The sequence below is a fragment of the Leptidea sinapis genome, chromosome 13 (genome assembly GCF_905404315.1).
Source record: "Leptidea sinapis chromosome 13, ilLepSina1.1, whole genome shotgun sequence".
Taxonomy (NCBI): Eukaryota; Metazoa; Arthropoda; class Insecta; order Lepidoptera; family Pieridae; genus Leptidea; species Leptidea sinapis.
The window spans coordinates 7,697,697-7,721,082 of NC_066277.1; the positions used below are offsets into that span (position 1 = coordinate 7,697,697).

Sequence of the window (23,386 nt, forward strand, 5' to 3'; positions counted from 1 at the left end):
AGGAACGATTTTGATGATTTTTGTGTGTTTCAGTGAATTTGAGTGTGGTTTAGATTCTCAATTCAGTCCATATATAATACTACTGCCCATGTTTGTGAACTCCTCCTAACGGCAGGACTGATTTTTCAAACTTAGGACGTACTTACAGGACAACGTCTGTCGGGTTCGTTAGTATTTGTACAGAACAGGCGTAGCAGTTAATGAAATGAATGACTTACAGTTCCTTATGTCATTAGATTCAATATAAATTTATAGAACTTCAAGTGTAATTTACGATTAAAAAACTCTTTGTATTAAAGAAAATGTACAATTATAAGATCAATCTAGTTTAAATGTAATCGTGCATTGGTAATGATAGTTTTTGATACATTTAATTAAATTTTTAATGTAATTTTTATTACTGTGAAATATAAATGAATATTTTTTTTGTTATTTTATAGAAATTTTATTTTCGTATCAGTAATCAACTTTGTATGTTTGCTTAGTTTATGAAACGTCATCACGCTGACTCATTATCCCTATAACCCAGTGGTTAGTGAACCTGCCTACTGAGCGGGTTCAAATCCCGGTAGGTGCAATCATTTATATGTTGAATATGAATGTTTGTTTCTGAGTCATGAATGTTTATTTGTATTTATGCATGTTTAAGTAAGTATATTGTGTTACATATATCGTTGTCTTAAACGCATAGTAGGTCAAGATAATTTGTGTAAGGGTGTGTCAACATTATTTTTATTATTATAAAATTATAAAACGCTTCTAGGGACACTTTACGGCTTTATTACGCTTCTAGCGCCTATCTCAGTTTCTGTTTGTCAGTATGACGCGCGATCTTGAAGTGAAACATTATCGTAAAAATAAGCAAAAGCAATTTATTACAAAAGTAGTTAAAATTTTTAATGAAATTAAGGGATGAGACGAGCGGGCTGTTTAGCTGATGGTAATTGAAACGCCTTGCCCATTACAATGACATGCCTCCCAGGATTCTTGAAAAACCCAAAAATTCTGAGCGGCACTACAATTGCGCTCGTCACCTTGAGACTTAAGATGTTAATTCTCATTTGCCCAGTAATTTCACTAGATACGGCGCCCTTCAGACCGAAACACAGTAATTACAATAGTTTCACGGCAGAAATAGGCGCCGCTGTGGTACCTACAATCTAGCCGGCATCCTGTGCAAAGGAGCCTCCCACTTGTAAATTCCTAAAATATATTTTTTCGCAATTAATTACAATTTCAACATATTATTATAGTAGCAAGTTTTTCGTAGAAATAGAGTTGGGCATATAAACAAAAAAAATATTTCAGTATAAAAAGTACTTATTGTATATGTACATACCTCAAAGATGTTAAATAAAACGTACGAAAATCCAAAAACCATCATCATCCATCACTATTTAACAGTGGTTTAATGCCCAATGAAATTATAGAGGTAAACATTTATACCACTCGTAAATAGCTTGTATAATATAACAATCACCAAAAAAAGCAACTTCGTAAAAGCCGACATTGTATTCTTACGTCCGATCCTAATATACTATCTATAGATAGAGTTAAATTACTACCGTCAGTAATTAGCTGTCAATAGTCTGAAGCTGTCCCAATATACCCGATAAGTCATTCTTATCGCCTTATTGACGCGTGGATTGCAATTTCCATATAAACTTTTATCGCTGGTAAACTATACGTGCGTCGCCCTATTGACAGACAGCGTGTACAAATATGGTGAGTTCCCGTCGATAAGTTTATTGGGATAGAAAAGTCAACTATGGTTACGATTTTCATCTCAAGTAAGAGATAGACTGAATATTGGGAACGGCCGTTATAGAGACAAACACAACGCAGTATTGATGTTAAACCAATTATTCATAACCGCTCAATTATGATTCAAAAGAAAAACGACATATCATTTGTATACTTTAGCAATCAAAAGCCTATATCGCGCCGCAGATAAAACCATTAATTTTAATATTTCCAATTTGCGTTCGAAATAAAACGTTTTGTTCATTTCAACGTGGATCTTTTCGATTACATGTCAATCGAGCGACCACGGCGGTTTTATTTTAAAATAGAAAATGCGTTCAACATATTATTGCCAACATTTTTCATGCGTATTATGGTTCGTAATAATACTATTTATAACTGGACATCGTTTGAATAGACTATTGTTTATTGCAGAAGGATGATTGGTTTTAAAATTATATATATATATTTTAATGGAATAGGAGGACAAACGAGCGTACGGATCACCTGGTGTTAAGTGATCACCGCCCCCCACATTCTCTTGCAACACCAGAGGAATCACAAGAGCGTTGCCGGCCTTTAAGGAAGGTGTACGCGCTTTTTTTGAAGGTACCCATGTCGTATCGTCCCGGAAACACCGCACAAGGAAGCTCATTCCACAGCTTTGTAGTATGTGGAAGAATGCTCCTTGAAAACCGCACTGTGGAGGACCGCCACGCATCCAGATGGTGGGGATGATATCCTAACTTGTCGTGCGAAGGTGGAATTCGGCGGCAGGAATCAGGTTAAACAGCTCTTCAGAACATTCCCCGTAATAAATGCAGAAAAAACAGCATGGGAGATAGCACACAGCCTTGGGGCACTCCAGCGTTCACGGGCTTAGGATTCGAGCAAAAACCGTCGACAACGACTTGTTTGCTGCGCCCAGTGAGGAAGCTGGAGATTCACTTGCATAAGCTCTCGGGAAGCCCAAATGATGGAAGTTTTGAGAGATCGATATATTTATCTTCTTGTCTGAATACAAGTATGTAGAAGCGCAACTCGTGTCGTTTGGTCTTTAGCTAAGGCTGTCTAATGAAATTTCTGCCAACCAACAGGCTTATCTTGTCGGATACTTAACAGGCAGGACTTGTTAGTCCACCTCTGCACATCTGAGTAACTCACTGGCCCATGACGCGAAAGATGAAGCTGATCTCCTGAGCTCCCTTTTTGCGTCCATTTCGATTGGATGACTGGATGACTGAGTCGCTACAGTACCACATTTAACCCTTTAAATTCTGTCATGATACGTTGCTTAAGGTTCTTTGCACTTAAGACATTCACAAATAATAATAATAAACTTTATTAGCATAGCTTTAACATAGGTCATAATAATAATAAAAATAAATTGCTGTTCGTTAGTCTCGCTAAAACTCGAGAACGGCTGGTCCGATTTGGCAAATTTTGGTCTTGAATTATTTGTGGAAGTCCAGAGAAGGTTTAAAAGGTGAATAAATAGGAAAATGCTGTTAAATTAAATAAAAACAACAAATTTGTTTTTCCTTTGACGTGTCCATACATAATTTCTATGAGAGAGTTTAAGAGTTTATTGACGCACGGTTTGACAGTTCTGATGTGAAACAATTTCATTACGACAGCAGGGTGCATATTTTACGAAGTTATTTCTGATGTTATGATATATTATTGACAAATTCAAATAAAAACATTATTTTATTTATTATATACAGAACAACGTCTGTCGGGTCAGCTAGTTTATAATATAAAAAAGTTACCTTTGACAAAGTTAATAACTTCAACAGACTATATTGGTAAACAACAATAAAGAAATATAATAAATAAATTAAATAGACCTTGTGAAGTATAAAAAAAAGAGAAAAAGAACATGGAGGAGAAGCACTTTACTGTTGCTGATCGGAGACCCGCTCAGTATACGTTGCTTAGTAAATCGAGCGGGCACTATAGCAGACATGTGATCAGGCAATAGTGCTGGTCTTTAATCGTCTTTATCAACTCTTTTAATTATCAGGCGTAGTTCCAAAATTAAGAAAGTTACAATTGGATCCATCTAACTACCGCTTCATTATCACTATCTCCATTTTCTCCAAGGTTATGGAGTTTATCAACCGCCAGCTCTTAGAACACCTAGTGGAGCACTAGTTGATAGCGAAAACCAGTACGGCTTCAGTCAAGTTCGCTGAGCAGGTGATCTTTTTCTACATCTATCTATACCCATAAAATGGTCGGTTGAGTTGAAGGAAGAGGCGTTAGAAGCTCTAGATATAGTGAAAGCATTCGATCGAGTGTGGCACAATGCACTTGCACGGTGTCCCAAGAGGTTATTTAAAAGGCTCATTCGTTTTTTCGATGATCGGAGTATCAAGAATGTTTTTCGACGGTGCACCATCATCATCATCATTTCAGCCGAAAGACATCCACTGCTGGACAAAGGCCTCCTCCAAAGATCGCCATGACGATCGGTCCTCCCTCATCCAAGTAACTCCGGCGATCTTGACCAGATCGTTGGTCCATCTTGTGTTTAGTAGGCCCCACTAACACTATGCCTTCTGGTACGGTCGCTATTCAAGGACTATGGACATTTGGGCTATGTCAGTTACTTTGCTTCTCCTACAGATCTCCTCATTTCTGATTCGATCTCGTAAGGAAACTCCGAGCATAAACCTTTCCATTGCCCGCTGAGTAACAATAAGCTTCCTCATAAGGAGTTCCTCGACGATGCATGCTTCGCCTTAAAACCATTAAGACTGCATGCTATGAAACAGTAACCCTAAACAGTAATGAATGCCGAAGCATATCATTAATATGTAGAAGAAAGCCCAAGGTATGTATCTCACACCGACCATTTTAAATTTACCAGTTTAAATTTTACATGTCTCACTCCTGAATACAAAAGCATTTTTCTGATTAGACTGATCTGAATCAACATACACAATTAACTCTGTTGTCTGAAGACTGTAAGCTTTTATTTTTCACCGTGACGTGGTTATATTAATCAAAATTGCGAAATACTCCATAACGGTTTACAAAACATACCTTTTTAAGGAAGAACAAATAAAATATAAATAAGACAATAATAAATACAAGCTTTGTACATTGAAATTGAACCTACACATAAAATTAAAAAGACATAATGGATTTAATTTGAAGACAAAATTCCACTTACAATGAGTGAATATAATATAGGTATAATATTATGTATAAATAATTTTCAGTTCATTATTTAACCATATATGGTCAAATAAGATTGAGTGTCATAATAACCCGAAAATGGGGGTATAAAATAAAACCTTACGGAAATCTCTGCACTAACAATTCATGAAGTAAAACAATAACTTTGAAAGCAAATAGAAAAACAAAACTGAAACAAACGCCAGTGAATTGTTGTACAAAAGCGTGTAGGTATGTTTCCCTTCGAGTTTCATGAGGAATTTGAGGAAAGAATGTATTTGAAATGAAGCTTTGAAACATTTAATAAATGTCGGTGCTACTGGAGGATATTTATTCTTTAGTGTAATTCCAACGCAATTACAAAATGGACTATATTTTTTTTTATTCCATTACCTTGTAGCCTAGTGAGCCAAACGGTAATCGTTAAGAGTGACCAGGCGATCAGTGCGTAACTATTACAGATATCAAAAAACTTTAATCTGATATCAAAAGTACATTAGCTTATTGGTAAACTGACTACTAAATACAAACCCACTTATTCATAATAGTCTGCTAACTTAAAGCATTGCTAATTCTCACTCTGTCTTCTTCTATTGACCTAAGTCAGAATGAGAAAAAACACTCCTAAGCGGCTGTTTAAAGTTAGCGGACCATTATGAATAAGGGGGTAAATGTATGGGAGTGTTTATTATTAAAACAATGAATAATTCTCGTTTGATTTTTAAAAATTTATTGATGTCATTTTACTGATTAGATACTTTGAGTTTTTTTTTGATATCTGTAATAGTTACGGATTAGTCACCTGGTCACAATACTTAATCATTACAACTCTGTTATCAGTGGCGTAATAGGTGGAACCATTGACTACCACCACGGTGCCCTCGGTTCGCTCCTCACCCGCGATTTAATAAAGAGTTTTCGGTTATACGACAATTTATAAGGTCGGAAACGCTTTTATGATTCCTTTGGTGTTGCACTGCTATTTCTATCGGTCACCTTAATGCTCAGGATCACACCAACGACCTTCAGTTAAAAGAAATAAAATAGCTATTTTCTCTTTTTAAGCGTTAAAAATATCACCAGTAGTTTAGAGCCAGTAGCAAATTTAATGTTGAAGACAGCTTTATTTAAATAATTTTTATTTCATGGTATTTTACGTTCTACAAATTTTTAAACGTTCGGATTGGAGATTACATATCAGTCCCTAACATTTTTTTTTAATCTTCCAGCTAACTCATTGCAGAACATTAGGCTCTCAAAGATGATTATTTCTCGATACCAAGCGCCTAAAGGTGTAGGTACGTATTACACGTCATGTTACTTTGAGACAAAAGATGCTAAAGGCTAAAGAGTCCAGTAATGTCACGACCAGCTACGGCGCAGATTGTTGGTATGTGTTTAAGTGTTAGTTGACTATTAACCATCATTTCGAACAAGGTACAGGCATGGGTACCTTAAAATTAGAAGCAGTTTATTAAAATCCAACATTTTACTTTAGTTTGCTACGGCAAAGGCGTATTTAGTACCCAGAAATTTGATCCTTATGAACCTTCCTTATTTAGTTATCGAATGGTGTTTTTTTTTTTCAAAAATCCATTTACTTTTAAATTTTATGAAAAATTCCCCAATACTCCTATAAGTACTTTTCGCTATTTCTCATATACTGTATTTAAAGAAAAAGAAATGAAATTATGATTTTTGAATTTATCTCGTAGAGGCTATTTCCTAGCTGGTTGTAAAACATAATCATTTTGTATGAACAAAATACACAACACTGTAGCATACACATGTGGGCACGCAGGTGTTAAGGACTGAGATTAGAAACCATTATCCTTTACATTCGTATGTCTACTCTGACATAATAAGGGTCGTTGTTATAATTACGGCTTGTCATTCATACTGAAAGCTATTTACAGTTACTAATTAAAATATATTATTATAATACTAGTAGCTACAACAAACGTACTTAAGGTAAATTGAATAAAACAATTGTTATCACAGATTATTGGGGTTAGAATAAATCAATAATGCTAAATAAGAAAAAAGTCGGGCAAATGCGAGTTGAACTCGCTTACTGGAACTTTTCAGACCGCATTTATCCCCATAATAACGTGGTCTGCAAAGGTCACGACGCGTTGGGTTAGCTAAAGTAATAATTAAAATGTAGCCTTTCCGCAAAAACTAATGTTATTACACTTGTTACTTAATTAATTACATGCGTTTTATTCCTTTAAAAAGTGTTTTTATAGCCTCTGTTTTTTTATGATTTAATTACAAATGTAAAGTTTTCAAACTTGTCAGTTGTATAAGACAGTATTTCTTGCAAAATTTCATCGTCCTAGGACAACAGAAAAATACCACATAAATTTTGGTTCACAATATTAAAATTAATACAAAAAAATTCCTTGACTCCCATTAGTCTGCATACAAACAAGGTGTAAGCATTTTTTTAATGTACTTTTTCGCTCGGTTCACACCCCCTTACTTTAATTTACCAACATCGAAAACAAAGGAAATTATAAATTAATGAGAATTTTAAAATTTTACCTACTTCATTTTTGAACTGATTCGAAAAAATATCCTTTGCTTAGTAATAGTATAAAACTTCATAAACTTGTAAACATTTTTTTTTACTATTTTTAGTTTGTTGTAAAGTATATGTTCAAGTATTAATTACTCTCTTAATATTTAAAATGATTAATATGATATTTAGATACTCTCTTAAGTTGTAGGTTATAAAATTATTGTTGTGAGTCAGGTAAGCTACAATAATCCGTAGCAAGTACCCTTAAAATTAATTTCCTTAATGATCATTGAAATATGAAACACATAAAATAATGGTACTAAATAATATAAAATAGATCAGTATATGTATTTTTTAGAATCAAAGTTTGAATATCGAAGCAGAGACAATGAAAATTTTTAATTCTAATATCAGATCAATTCAAAAACAAAAACCAAAAAACGCCAAAAGATTTATTGAGAGATTCGGCCACTTTAAAGTACAAAACGTTGTACTTGGTCTATAAGTTTCTAAACAATAAAGTTGGGTCGAACAGATGAATCCTTAAAAGATTTACAAAGCCTTAATAAATAGAAAAGAAATGTCTTTGGAGTAATCTGAAGAAACTAAGTTATTAAGGAACCTTTTTAATTCGAGATTTTTTTTTTTATTTCTTGTTTTTCGGTAATTTAGATTTTAAATGCCGCTCAGGATTCTTGAAAAACCCAAAAATTGAGCGGCACTACAATTGCGCTTGTAACCTTGAGACATTAGATGTTAAATCTCATTTGCCCAGTAATTTCACTAGCTTCGGCGCCCTTCAGACTGAAGCACACTAATGCTTACACATTACTGCTTCACGGCAGAAATAGGCGCCGTTGTTATTTGAAACATGTTTGAGCGGTACTCACGTAGTGTTACTGGTTTTGAAAGAGAATGGACGGGGGTGATCATTTATTGTGATTTTGGGGTTTGCTAATCTTGTGAAAAAATACATACAAAAGCTATCAACCATTGATATCTATAACAGGCACGATCGTAAACTAGCAATCAAGAAAACCATTTGTAATGAATCCAAGTCACGAAGTCACGTCTTTCCCGCAAAGGTTTGACAAATGACAATTGATGTCACTGGACAAAGGGACGCTGGAAGGAAGGCACGCGTTATCCTGTCAATAATAACCTGAATAATAGTTCAAATACTCTATATGGCAAATGATTCATGGCAAATTGCTTAAGTGAAAAAAATGTTTTATTTTAGTCATTTATCAAAAATCAGTTAGTTTTATACTATGTTGTAGTAACATAAGCCTATTTTTATTAAGCTGTAGTTACTTAGAAACTTGGATATCATCAATGTGGTTTCCTTTTTTTTGTATATAGTGATAAAAATTTACGCAATCTATAAAAAATTCTGCTCTAGAACTATTAAGGTATTGTAGATACAACCCTTTGATTGACAGACAGAATGATGGACAGCGGAGACATTAAAATGAGAAAAATAAGAAATCGAGTGCTCGTTGGACGGGCCATTGGGTAGGGAACCCAAAAATGATGCTTAAAGTTATTTTAAAGAAGAAAATTAACCTTCTGGATGGTTTAAATTGAAAGCCTCTGGAAATGGAAACTATTATTGCTTAAATTTCACTATTGGAAATATTCATAAGGTTTGTAGTAATTAATTATGAACATTCATCAGGAGCTGTGATGCGGATGAGTGTGCCTCAGGGTTCAATCCTAGAACCTTTCTAATTCCTCCTCTACATAATTGATTTGCCATTTGTAGCCTCGAAAACATATCATAATGATTCAGGATGAATTAATTGTCAAATAACGCGTGCAAAAGATAATGTATTGACTTTTCTCTGCCAAATGTAAAAAAAGTATGAAGGAGTATCGTAGGTATATATTTAATAGGGACCTTTATAACTTAAAGACTCTAATACGTTTCTAGGAAAAGTATAAGGTGGAAAACTATAGTGGAGCATTCTTATTGAGGCAATCAGAAGAATTGATTGATTTTTTGCAGTTAATTCCATAACATTATGTCACATAGATTTTGCTATGGGAGAAAAACGATTAAAGCCATCTATAATGTGAATTCTAGAGTATCCCTTAGAAATCACTTTATTCACATAGATATTCTTACAATAGCATCCAAATTCATTTATAATAATATATGTATAGTTTATGATAGAAGGAATGATTACATTCAAAATAAATATATACAAGAAATAAGCCTTACGAAATAATCCGCTACAGTAAGTAAAATACTCTTATTTGATTGAAAAGGAAGGCTCGTGAGAAGAACACACTATTTCCGAACATATAGTTTATAAATTTATTCAAATAACTTAAATATTTTTAATGAAAATTGATAAGCGCTTAGTTTAAGCCTAATTCAATAAAGTTTGTTTGACTTTGACTTGACTTAGGCTTTACAAATCAATCGTAGTTCATTTAATAAGCCTTTAGAATTTAGTTATAATATTCAATAAAAAATTCTCCTATTTGCACTACACGGGTATCAAATCAGATACTCAGACATAGAAAAATATACAATACTCCAAGTCTGGGATTAAATTCACAATCCGTCGACCAATAAATGCAGACTTAAAGCGACGTATTATTGCTATTCTAATTAAGCTCACCTGCTCCACCCACACGTTCGTTGTCATGATTTGATTCTTAAGATTCTGAAAAGAGAGAAAAAACATTTGTTATTACTCTTTATTATATCTCTAATTTATATTATAGTTATAGTGGTAATCAGTTAATAAGTTATATATCATTAGAAAATGGGTCTGTCTCCGAAGTTGCCATGTGTTTAAATGCATCAAAATTAAAAACAATATAGAGATCTTTACATCAGCGCAATCTACTTGTATGGTTAAAATTTTAAGTACCATCCGAGATAAATCATACGCAAAAAATAATCAGTCAAGTCGGATTTGTCCCACAAAATTATTGAATTTGAGTCTTGCACATGGGCATTTAATTTAAAGCAGCTCAATAGAACCGATTGAAATAATATTGAAATGAATATCCAACTAGTGGGTAACTCCTTTGCACAGGATGCCGGCTAGATTATGGGTACCACAACGGCGCCTATTTCTGCCGTGAAACAGTAATGTGTAAGCATTGCTGTGTTTCGGTCTGGTGCTGACAATGATATGGATATGAGACATAACATCTTCATCTCAAGGTGACAAGCGCAATTGTACTGCCACTCAGAAATTTTCATTTTTTCAAGAATCCTGAGCGGCACTGCATTGTAAGGGGCGGGGCGTATCAATTACCATCGGATGAACGTCCTGCTCGTCTCGTCCCTTATTTTCATTAAAAAAAACGATATCTTAACTCTTAAAACTCGATTATAGAATAAGAAACAAAGGCTCTTTTTTTCAAAAGGAAAAAAAACTTACAAAAAATACTTAAAAAGTAATCGCTTATATCAAATCCTGAAGAAGCACCAGAAATATTGGAACAGTGACGCCTTGTTATTATTATCGGACATAATGTCTATTGCTTCGAATATCAAAACTTAACCTTTAAACTGTTGATATGTTTTTAAAAGGGGATTAGAGTTTGTTAAGTAAAAACGTGAAACTACAATTGTTTCTATAAAAGTGGGTTCAAATCTACCTTTGGTCTTCAAAAAGACAATAATCTGAGGCCGTTACATACACACATATAAAGCTAATTAAAACTGTTTCAATAACAGAAGAAGGAAGACTCTGTGGGGCAACATTCTTTGAATTATTTAAACAATCCAATTAACCTTACCGAACCTAACCAACAAATAAATTAATTGCTAATCACTTTCAAACCGCAGTTAAACCACATCATTATAATATTGAAACAATTATAGCGGATATAAATCAAGTGGTTATAACAAGATCGCTTTTCCAAGCTATAGTATCGTTGCCAGCGAAGAAAATTCCCCGTCTGGAATTGATTCCAATTAAAGTAAAAATCCGCTGAATTGATAGGAATAACTAGTTAAATCACACCAAGAATCTCGCTTAGTTAAAGTAAGCTAGACTTTAATGAAATTTCTCGATCCATCGAACACGGGCATCCGAGTTTTGATATAATATTATATAACTCGCTGACCAAGATAATATTCTAAGTTATTACCATAATTTAGAGAACTTTCGGTACAAGAGGAAAACTAGTTCGATTATCTTGTTGTAAGTAATATTTCAATTATCAACACTTAGATTATTTATTCGTCTGGATAGAGTCTTTTGCTGTTAGACAACCGATAAAAACAGGCCCGAAATATTAGTGTAGTGTGCCTGACAATATACGTCTTACACTCGCGATTTGTATGACACTTTGTGTTGGTGTGTGTGAATTGCTCAAATTAGAGGTTAGTTCAGTTTTTTTGATGTTTTCACAGCTGTCATAGTCTCTATAGACATATAATAATATTGACAAACTTTTTACACAAATAATCTTGCCCCAAACTAGGCATAGCTATGTACCATGTTTACAAGACAGCTATATATTTAATACAATATACCTACATAAACATACATAAATACATATAAACATCCATGACTCGAAAACAAACATCCATATTTATCATATAAATGATTGCACCTACCGGGATTCGAAACCGGGACCTCTAGCTTAGTAGTCAAGCTTAGTAATAAATGATCCAAGAATAAAATATCTCTCATCAATGTGAGACGTAACACTTTAAAATAAATTATTTAAGTACTCAAATATTTTTTAATTTCTTAAAATTCTTTTTAATCTCATATTTTTTTCATAACGCGCCTAAAAAAGTATAATTTCAATAAAAATTAAATTGTTAGAAAATATAATTCTCCTCTCGCAATACCATAGGTAGTGTGTTATAATGTTTAAAAGAAGTTCACACGAAATTAAAGCGTATTTGTTGCAGTGTGAAACATTATCAATTTTAAAGCAATCTCGCTCCTAACAGCGAACTACGAAATGTAATTTTATCTAGCGCGGAGTCTTTGGTAATTAAAGTTCTGGGATTCTTGCAGTTTGTAAGAATGTTAGTTCCAACTCAAGTGTGTAATGCTGTGTGGAACTTGCTAAATTTTGTTGTTCTCTGTAGCTACGCGAGTTGAATACAATCATTATGAAATTTTGTATGTAATGAATTGTAGCACTCTGTTATTTTCTGTTTTCCTGGTACATGCGTGATATACTTTTCATGCAGTGCCTAATATCTTTTAATCTCTCCTTCAACTACCCCTTCTTCTGAAAGGATTTAAGTTAGCACGCATATTCGCAAAGGCTAAGATACTGTTAAGTTTTCAGTTTTTATTATATTTATTGCACATCGCTGAATTTTCTGGTTTTGGTTGCGTGTCTGTTTCTCCCATGTAGAATCAAGTAAGTTGATCAGTTGAATACATTTGAATAGTAAAACGAGGTCTTATTGATAAATAAAGCTTTCACAAAACTACTTCCTTAAAATAATAATTCAAATTCAAATATTTTTATTCAAAATAAGATGTGACATCACTTGAATCAATTGAAAGACATAAACTACCACCCATTCCAAAACGAATGCCTCAGACCTGAGAACAATAGGTGCAACAAACTCAGCGGGCTTTTTTCATCTTAAAAATATGTTTACAAAGTAATATTGTACAATTAAACTTATTATTTAATAGCCTGAGGGTGGTTGCTCCATTCCCAATATGTGGTATCATTAAGAAAGTAATTTATGTTATAGTTACCTTTACACAAACGTTTTTTAACAATTCTTTTGAATATCGTTATACTTTTTTTTTTAAACATTTTCTGGGCTCTTGTTGTAAAATTATATAAATAGCCTCACAAAATACTTACTTAGTCGATTTAGCCGATTTATTTATACATCTTGGCACTATTAGCACAAACTATTTGGCTATGTGTAACATACAGCTGCCCAAACTGACAGAATTGAAAAGGCTTTTGGAATTGATGTGATATGATCGATCCAATAGCGAAAGAGTGAGTCTACTCGCATCTACCGTGAGATCGCTTTGTTAAATTCCTGTTCCTGCCACAGACTAAGATCGCCGAACAGAAGCACCACAATCTGGAGGAGCAGCTTATATCCAACATGCATTTGTCAAAATGCTTTCGCTAAAATGGCTTACAAATAAAATATACCTATATTGAGTTCATTGTTCATTCTTAAAAGCTCTAAGAGACACAACCTAACCTACTTCTATTAATTTCAACTTGATATATCTATATAGATATATTATTACAGTTCTATTTTGATATAAAATAACCCTAAAATACGAAATTATAAAGTATAAAGTAGTACAAATAAAATTTAATTACACTTTACTCACGTAAACCTCGTAAAAGTTCTCAGTTCCCAAACTATTTACCTAATTTGAGTTATAATTAAGATCAAAGTGTAAAGTAATTTTTGCTGAGTAACCATGGCTGTAATAAATGGAGAGCGTGAGATGAGATGGCTCATTAAACTTTTTAATTGGCTTAGATGTAGGGAGTGATGCAAAAGTGGTAAGTGCATTATCCCGTATTCAGATATGATCTTTTTGTATAGAAACTAACTGTGCCGTATGGGTTTTTCCACAAATAAAAGGTTTATTTAGAAATAGCGCTGTAATACATCTTCCTACTTAACTTAAGATTACCTCCTTTTTTTAGAAGAAGAAAGAAGAAGAGAAGGACAAATGAATTCAATGACAATTCCACCTTCGCACGACACGCCACAAGTTAGGATATCATCCTCACCATCTGGATGTGTGGCGGTCCTCCACAGTGCGGTTTTCAAGGAGCTTTCTTCCACGTACTACAAAGCTGTGGAATGAGCTTCCTTGTGCGGTGTTTCAGGGACGATACGACATGGGTACCTTCAAAAAAAGCGCGTTCACCTACCTTAAAGGCCGGCAACGCTCCTGTGATTCCTCTGGTGTTGCAAGAGATTGTGGGCGGCGGTGATCACTTAACAACAAGTGACCCGTACGCTCGTTTGTCCTCCTATTCCATAAAAAAAAATGAGCATACGGGTCACGTGATAGTAAGTGATCACCACAACCCATCTCTCGTAACACAAGAGCGTTGCCAACCTTATATAACTTAAGAATCGATTTTCATATACGGCGCCCGGTATGAGAAAAATATGGAGAGTAAAACCTACTCCTCAAATGGCATAGTAACGTTTTTGGTGCGCATCATTTCTCGCGCACCTTTCACTTTCTAGTATTTTGAAGCTTTATTTTATTATTGAAATTGATTTATTATTATACCTTAATAAAGTTAAGGGAAAATTCTATAAATTATGGAAGAAAATGGTGTAAATAATAGTGATAAGCACGTGGGTACTAATTTAGAATTCATACATTTATATGACATGTATTGTATAAATAAACATGTGTGCTTTGTATTTATTATATATTGAATTATCAATATAGTTCATACAAATTTATATGAGCTATGCACATAATTAAATGTTTAATTTAATATGGAGAGTATATATAGTGCATTTCACGCCAAATAGACAATTTTTAACCTAACATATAATTTTATTTTTTTAATATCTATAATTTTTTTAAAGTTATTATGATTTATTTTCTATTGACTATGTTTATTTATGTTACGATAATTTTAGTTGTGATAATTAATGATTCGATAGTATAATTATAATGATGTAATCATGTAAAATCTACTTAAATGTAAAATATTTGATATATTATATTTGGCCGAATAATTGTATAAAATGTAAATAAAATAAAAATATATATATTCTTTCAGAATTTTCATTAATGCAATTATTTACCCTTACATAGGATGTCGATCTTTTTTAATTAATACACTTTTATTAGCTTCTGATGTATGTCTGTTTGTAACCGACTCCATTGGACTTGATATTGTTTAGTACCTGTTCAAAGACAATCGTTCTTGAGGAGTAAACTCCAGTCGTGCGTCGGAGCTGACACAAACACTTTTTTTATATAGAAGAGGAGGACAAACTTAGCTTACGGGTAATCTGATGTTAAGTGATCACCGCCCACATTCTCTTACAATGCCAGAGGAATCACAGGAGCATTGCCAGCCAGGAAGGTATACGCACTTTTTTTAAGGTACCCATGTCGTATCGTCACGGAAACACCGCACAAGGTAGCTCATTCCACAGCTTTGTTGCACGTAGAAGCCACACATCCCGATGGTAGCCATGACATCCTAATTTGTGGCGTGTCTTACGAAGGTGGAATCAGGTCAATTAGTTCGAGCTGATACGGGGATCTGATACAGCAATACTCCATATGTGGCCGGACCTGCGCTTTGTAGAGCTCTAGAATGTGGGCCGGCCTGAAGCATTGCCGTGTTCTATTTATGACGCCCAGAAGAAGCTTCTTCGAAGCCAATTTGGCCTCATGAAAAATATGAATTCAAATACGAAAACACATTGGTTCGTGACAGGCGAGGCGAGATCCCTGGTTCAACCTTTTTTTAAACTTATAATCAATAAAAGCCTGGTACTATTTTTAGATTGTTTGTTTTTACATTTTTTGTTTTTATGAAAATAAGGAACGAGACGAGCAGGACGTTTAGCTGATGGTAATTGATACTCCCTTCCCATAACAATGCAGTGCCGCTCACAATTCTTGAAAAACACAAACATTCTGAGCGGCCCTACAATTGCGCTTGTCACCTTGAGAGATAAGTCGTTAAGTCTCTTTTGCCCAGTAATTTCACTAGCTATGGCGCCGTACAGACCGAAACACAGTAATGTTTACACATTACTGCTTCACGGCAGAAATAGGCGCCGTTGTGGTACACATAATCTAGCCGGCATCCTGTACAAAGAAGCCCCCTGGTACATATTTACATATTCCATTTATGGTATAATAACTAAGAAGGTGTATTTCAAGGGTCGAGTTCAAAAAAAATTAACAATTATTATTGACAAAATGTAATATCTGCTTTATATGACTTTGATATTTATTCGAAAATTATTAATTAAGTTTCCCAACCATCCGGAAATCTAACAAGTACAATAACAAGGCAATCTATTTCAGACTCTGATTATAACATGTCACCAAGCCCACATGGCCTCGACGTAACGGATTCACAGCGTCACAAGTTAGCCTCCGCGTGTGACAAGGCCTTGCTCTGACTGTAATTAAACTTTATAATTGCCTCCACGAGGACTCCGCTTGGCAATATGATAAGTCATGCTTGAAATTTCTCTCTACTTTTTTTAAGCTTACTAAAAACTAAATTAAAAGTAAAGTTGTAAAGTAACGAATGTCTGCTACGAGTTTTCCAGCCTTTTTTTAAACATTTAAATATCACTTTTGAAGTATCTCGTGTCGCGGTGTTTGCAGTTAAACTACTCCGAAACGGCTTGACCGATTCTCATGGAATTTTGTGTGCATATTGGGTAGGTCTGAGAATCGGATAACATCTATTTTTCATCCCCCTAAATGTTAAGGGTGGACCCCTAATTTTAATTTTATTTTTAGATAAAAATACATACAACTTCAAATTTTCACCCGTCTACACGTATTTTTCTATCGCGATTTTTATATTATTCTGTTACATCGTCAATCCATTGCCATCTCGCAATAGGGTTGCGACATGTCAATGGATTTTTTTATTTATTACTTTATATGGCAATACAACGTTTGCTGGGTCAGCTAGTTTAAATATAACTTTTGAAGTATAAAAACGAGCGTAATTAAGTTATTTATTTAGGCCAACGTCATTCCAAAATAAAGTATTCGGGTCATCACATTTAAATCGTCTTTGTGATAATAATAAACAATATTTCATCAATTAATTAACTGTTTTTATAATTAGTAGGCATCTTCTTACTTTTAGATTGTATCCTTTAATGAATGTATTTAAATCTTTGCAGAACTTGATAATGAGTACTAAAATAACTGGCTTTTTTATAATATAATTTAGTTTATCAAAGGTTGGGACGGGTAAAGTTCGTACTTTGATTTTTCCTTATGAAAATAAATCTTTAGATTTGTTTAAGAGTTTGTTTTTTCATCTTTAATTAATATTTTGTTATAGTATATTCATATATTATCTTAGTCATTTCTGTCAAATTAGTTAACTTTTTGTTATTATTGTATCTGTGAAACGTGTTAGGACGTATATCTACATGGACATCTATATTTATATTTTGTATCTCGTTCAGATTTTGTGATGTGTTTGTTATGATTCCTTATAATAATAAATAAATAAATAAATGAAAACAATAAACATATAGAAAACCTTCAAGCAATCTTCGCTAAATAAATCGTATAAAACACTATAATTTATCCAGATATTATTAGATATTATCCTAGTACAAAAGTAGTAATTTATTATTTCACAATGTCTCTTTAGCTTCATCATAATATATTACTCGTACCATCATAATGGTTTACTTAATTATGTATATAAAACAAATTTCCATTCCTTTTAGTCGTATATGACAAAGTTCCAGTATAAATGAGGTCCCAGGCAGCGTTACACGACACATTTCTATTATCACAAGCCACAAAGCCTTCATAAATCAAAGCTTTCCCAAAATTGACGTCTTTTTTATAATAACAATGGCCAATACTGTGTACCCTTTGTCATTCTGGTATCGATAGTCGAGCAGGAATAGAGGTATTTTTATTTTCCTCCAGCTTACACGTTGTGTTAATATACACCGGATGTTTGCTTATTTATTTTCATTTATTTATTAAATTCAGAGAGATCTCCATATATATTAGTAAATGTATTAGTAACAATTTTTCTTATGAACTATATTAGTTTGCCAGTGGGAGGCTCCTTTGCACAGGAAGCTGGCTAGATTATGGGTACCACAACGGCACGTATTTCTGCCGTGATGCAGTAATATGTAAACATTACGGTGTCTCGGTCTGAAGGGCGCCGTAGCTAGTGAAATTTCTGGGCAAATGGGACTTAACATCTTATGTCTCAAGGTGACGAGCGCAATTGTAGTGCCGCTCAGAATTTTTGGGTTTTTCAAGAATCCTGAGCGGCACTGCATTGTAATGGGTAGTGCGTATCAATTACCATCAGATCGTCCTGCTCCTCTCGTCCCTTATTTTCATATAAAAAAAATATATTATTAGTCAAATATATTTATAAACCTAGAGCTATATACTGTATCCAGTGTTTCTGGAACGTACAGTCCGCTCTGGCAGCAATCATCTTTAGGATGCTGTCACTGTTTGCACGTAGACGATGCAACATGGAGACCGCTTTTTGCGCGCGATACCATCCAGAGATGCATCAGATAACATTCCAGAATCTGGAAGCACTACAATACCACGGTAGTCCCAACAGCCTCCTAAACGCATCATAATGTGACACGTAGAACGCTAAAGCCCCGCGCGAATAGGACACCCACAAACCGCTCGAGTGAAAAGACTGGCGACTTAAAACCTATCAATATGTAGCACATACAAATAATAGTATTTTTTTTTTAATATTTTAATATAATAAAAATTTTATACCTTTAGGTATAAAATTTTTAGTTATTTGATACTTTTCAGTTTTTGAAGTCGATTTTTTAAGCGTAGTTTTTATTACATTAGATTTTTGCGTAAAAGTTACATTTTTATTTTAGTTAACCCGATGTTTCAAGACCATTCCAGAGCTCGTTTCAAAAAAAATACTATGTGCAACAACAGTATGGACTGCAAAATGCTTGCCGAATCAGTGTTTTTAATATTCAATTAAACCAGGCGTTATTTAGCGGAAATCCATCGTTATTTGTAGAGTCAATCTCATTCCAGCCTTTGGCATGTGAACAGCTCCTGAGACTGCTTTCTATAGAGGCAAAACACGACGATTTTATGTTGTATAAATTTCCGGGATACTAAAAACTATTTATATTATTTTAAATAACTTAGTTATTACCGTAAAATATAAATAATATAAAATAACCTCAAAGTGGCATGATTCCTCAACAGAGTAGACCAAGCACTGGCAATTATCAAACAGCCTAGCTATCGAATGTGGAAATGCTGCCAGTATTTTTGGTACACTTCCCCGTAATGATAGCTTTGTTCTTATGTAGGTATAATTAAGTTTTTGTATTATTTTGAATAAATTAAAGAATTATATAATATGTATAACTATGTTGGTACATAGTTAGGTTGGTTGGTAGTTTCAATTTGTATGAAAATAGGTAATGATGGGTAGATATTATATTATAACACGTTCAATGTATGATAAACAATGCATCACATTATTTTTACTAGAAGGTTTTGAAATATTAGCTTTTTTTATGTTGTTGTTGAAATTCATTATCATTCAAAACCCAAAGAGTGGCAAATTTCATAAAACTACAATAAAAAGAAGAATTGTAATAAGTTTTTTTTTCAGTGATAACTTTTGGCGCATTGAGCACTTTCCGAGGGAGTACGACTTGGCAATGTAAATAAATATATCAAAATACTACAAAGTTTTCGCTTTTGTCCTCACAGGCAAATTGTCCTATTATCTTCTATAAGTTTAAAATTTGAATACATAATTTTATGAACGATGCGGGACTCGAACCCATGACCTCTCGCGTTCCGTGCGAGTGCTCTGCCAACTGAGCTAACCGTTCGAGTGACGTATCGTCATAAAATCTCTTATGCTTTGTTCAACTCTCAGGTTGTGGCTTCATCTACAGGATCTACTTTACAGTTGATAACCTGCTCAACCCCAATATTTGCATATTAGGAAATTTACTTGAGATGTCTCTCTTGCTTCTAAACAATTCGAGTTCCACATCGTTCATAAAATTTTGTTTTCAAATTTTATTTGTGTATAAATCCCAAATGGGAGGGTTATCACTTTAAAAACATAACAAATTGTTAGAGTTTGGACATAAAAGATTAAGTTTTATGATTGCTTATTGTAGTGCTTATATACCGATACGATTGAGAACTCTAAGTGGGCGTCTTATAACGGAATCCCGAAACTATTTCATAGATTTTTATAACACGCTCCAGGGCAAGCGAGTATCCCTTTTCATCCTTCCCGGCCTTGGTTTTGGTTTGCTAAAATAAAAAGGCTTCATGTGCGGTCTAATAACGTTCAACCTTCGTCATATTTATTTTTATCATATAATCATGTAACCTGTATTCATCTTCTAGTAGGTATCATATTTCAATTCTAGAGCTTTATATCTTTACGTACTGTTAACGAGCGAATGCAGTAGGAGTGCATTTATAATACTGAAGTACTTGATACTGTATACTATTGAGGTATTCTGTGATTTAAAAAAAAAATGTGATAAATTTTAGTTGCATTATCACTCACTCACAAAATATGTAATCTATATTGATTTGAATCACATGATTTGATTTGAATTTTTGATTGACTCTGAGTTATGTATTCACAAAGTTGCGATACAGGGCCTGTTCACGTAGTCTACATTTTATATAAACTATCTTTTGTGTTTGTCATTCAGATAATCAAGCCATTCTCTCTTACTTTGCCATTCGCTCCTATCACATTATAAAGGGAGCAATTCTAGTGTCGCTCGCTCAAATGTATTGAAGAGTGGTAAATAATAACTTTCATGTGATTCTACCAGCGGGAGGCTGTTTTGCACAGGAAGCTGGCTAGATTATGGGTACCACAACGGCGCTTATTTCTGCCGTGAAGCAGTAATGTGTAAATATTAATGTGTCTCGTTCTGAAGGGCGCGGTCCCACAATGGTGCCTATTTCTGCTGTAAACAAATAATGTGTAATTATTATTGTGTTTCGGTCTGAAGGGTGCCGTAGCTAGTGAAATTACTGGGCAAATGAGACTTAACATCTTATGTTATTTTGCTCTAATACCTCTATTATTGTTATGATTGGGAGAAGAGGGAATTTAAATAAAAATGTTCTACAAAAATTATACAATGAGTTAAATAGTTTAAAAATAGAAAATCTTATAATATTCACACTGCCATTCATACAGGATTTGCCACAGGAAAACAAAGCAAGAGACAATTTGAATAATATGTTAACCCTATTGTCTCATTCAAATTATGTGACATATAATGGTAATTTATTATGTACACATAATTGATATTAATAATATAATTAATGATTAATGTAAAATGTTGACATTTGATAGGTTACACCTATCTAATTTTTATAAAAGACAGATAGCTAAATCGCTATCCTTTTATTTATTTTATAACTCAGCCAATTATTTGGCAACCCGGTCCCCTGCTTCTATTGAGCAGGTTAGTAAGTCGATTAGCACTGCTTCTATTGAGCAGTGTAATAGCTTGTTGGACTCTGCTCCTATTGCGCAAAGTAATTATTTGATTAACACTGCTTCTATTGAGCAGTCTTATAGTTTAGTTTCTGGTTTGGAATATGTTCCAAATTATTTAAATTAGTCAATAAGACAATAGGGGACTCCTCTAGCAATATAAATACACAATGTACAAGTAATAGTAAACATAGTAATTGTAAAGTTATTAACCTTATGCACCAAAATATGCAAGGATTGTTAGGTATAGAACTGGAACTGGAGTACTAATGAACCATGAAAATATTGATATCTTATGTCTTACTGAACACTGGCTTAGAAAATATGAGCTCATTTTTAACTCCAGTGGTCATCGGGTGGCAAGTGTGTTTAGCAGAGAAAAGGCAACACGTGGCGGCTCTCTTATACTTATAAGTAAATCATTTAAATTCAAAGACCGTAAAGATATTGTGGGCCTCTCTGTTGAACGTACCATTGAAATAGCCTGTGCAGAGCTTGAGTGTGCCATTGTTGTAAGTATATACAGACCCCCCGATACATTATATGAGTTATTTGAGAGTGTATTGGAGGAGGTTCTATCAAAATTATCAGAATCTAAGAAATATATTATGATTTGTGTTGACTTTAATATTAACCTATTAGAAAAATTCACCACAAGTATTAGATTCAAATCTTTGTTTAAATCATATAATTTATCAAATATTTTCTTAGAACCTACTAGAGTAACCAGCACCTCTAAAAGCTGTATTGATAATATTTTTACTTATTATAAACCTATTTCTCAATCAATAATTAGTAAACTGAGCTCAGACCACTTTGGTCAATTAGCCTCTTTTAATATTGAAGGGAACAAATGTACTTCAACTAAAAAGTTTGTTTGTTCCGGTAAACAATAGGCGAATGGAGAAATATAGAGGCAATGTTTCAAAAAAACTCTCAAACTTGTATTTAAATTATAACAGTACTCCAAATGAGATGTATGGTAAGTTATTTAAAATAATTAAAACAGAGTTTGCTTCTATATTTACTTCAAAGACAGTCAACTCGGGTGGTCTCTTGTCATTTAACAACTGGGCAACAGCTGGTATTCATAGGAGCAGACAACGGTTATATGAACTATATAGTGAGAGATCATCATGTAATCATGATGCATCTTTCCTTGTATATGTAAAAAATTATTCAAAATTATTTAAGAAAGTATGTACTATTGCTAAGTCAATGCATATTAGAGAAATAATTAAAAATGCTTCAAATAAAATAAAAATGACTTGGAAAGTTATTAACTGGGAATCTGGAAGAGCGAAAGACTGCAAGTTTGAATATAATCTAATAATAAACAATACAAAAATCCACTCTGAGCAGGAAGTAGCTTCTGCTTTTGAGAATTTTTTTTCTGACATTCCAGTTTCCATCTCAAGCACCCTTGTCTCCTCCACCTGTGTTGCCGAGTCACTTCTTTTGGAAAATGTTAAGGAATGTAAACAAAATTTCAAATTCAGTGTTGTTAGCCCAGCAGAAATAATTAAAACTTTCAGATCCTTAGAAATGAAAAAAACTGCTGATATATGGGGCATTTCTTAAAAAATCTTAAGTTCTGTTATTGACGCCATAGCACCATATCTAGCACTAGTTTTTAATAGCTGTATTGAACATGGCGTGTTTCCTGACCTTCTGAAGTATAGTAAAATTACACCAATATTTAAATCGGGACTCACTTCT

At 33.6% G+C, this 23,386-nt stretch overlaps 1 protein-coding gene across 1 annotated transcript in view; it reads right to left on the reverse strand.

Moving 5' to 3' along the window:
- Positions 1–23,386, reverse strand: part of LOC126967545 (acetylcholine receptor subunit alpha-like 1) — a 268,273-nt gene that overhangs the window by 24,055 nt on the left and 220,832 nt on the right. Inside the window, exon 4 of the mRNA XM_050812066.1 lies at positions 10,084–10,128. Within this exon, the coding sequence (XP_050668023.1) occupies positions 10,084–10,128 (45 nt within the window). The remainder of the gene's footprint in view (positions 1–10,083; positions 10,129–23,386) is intronic.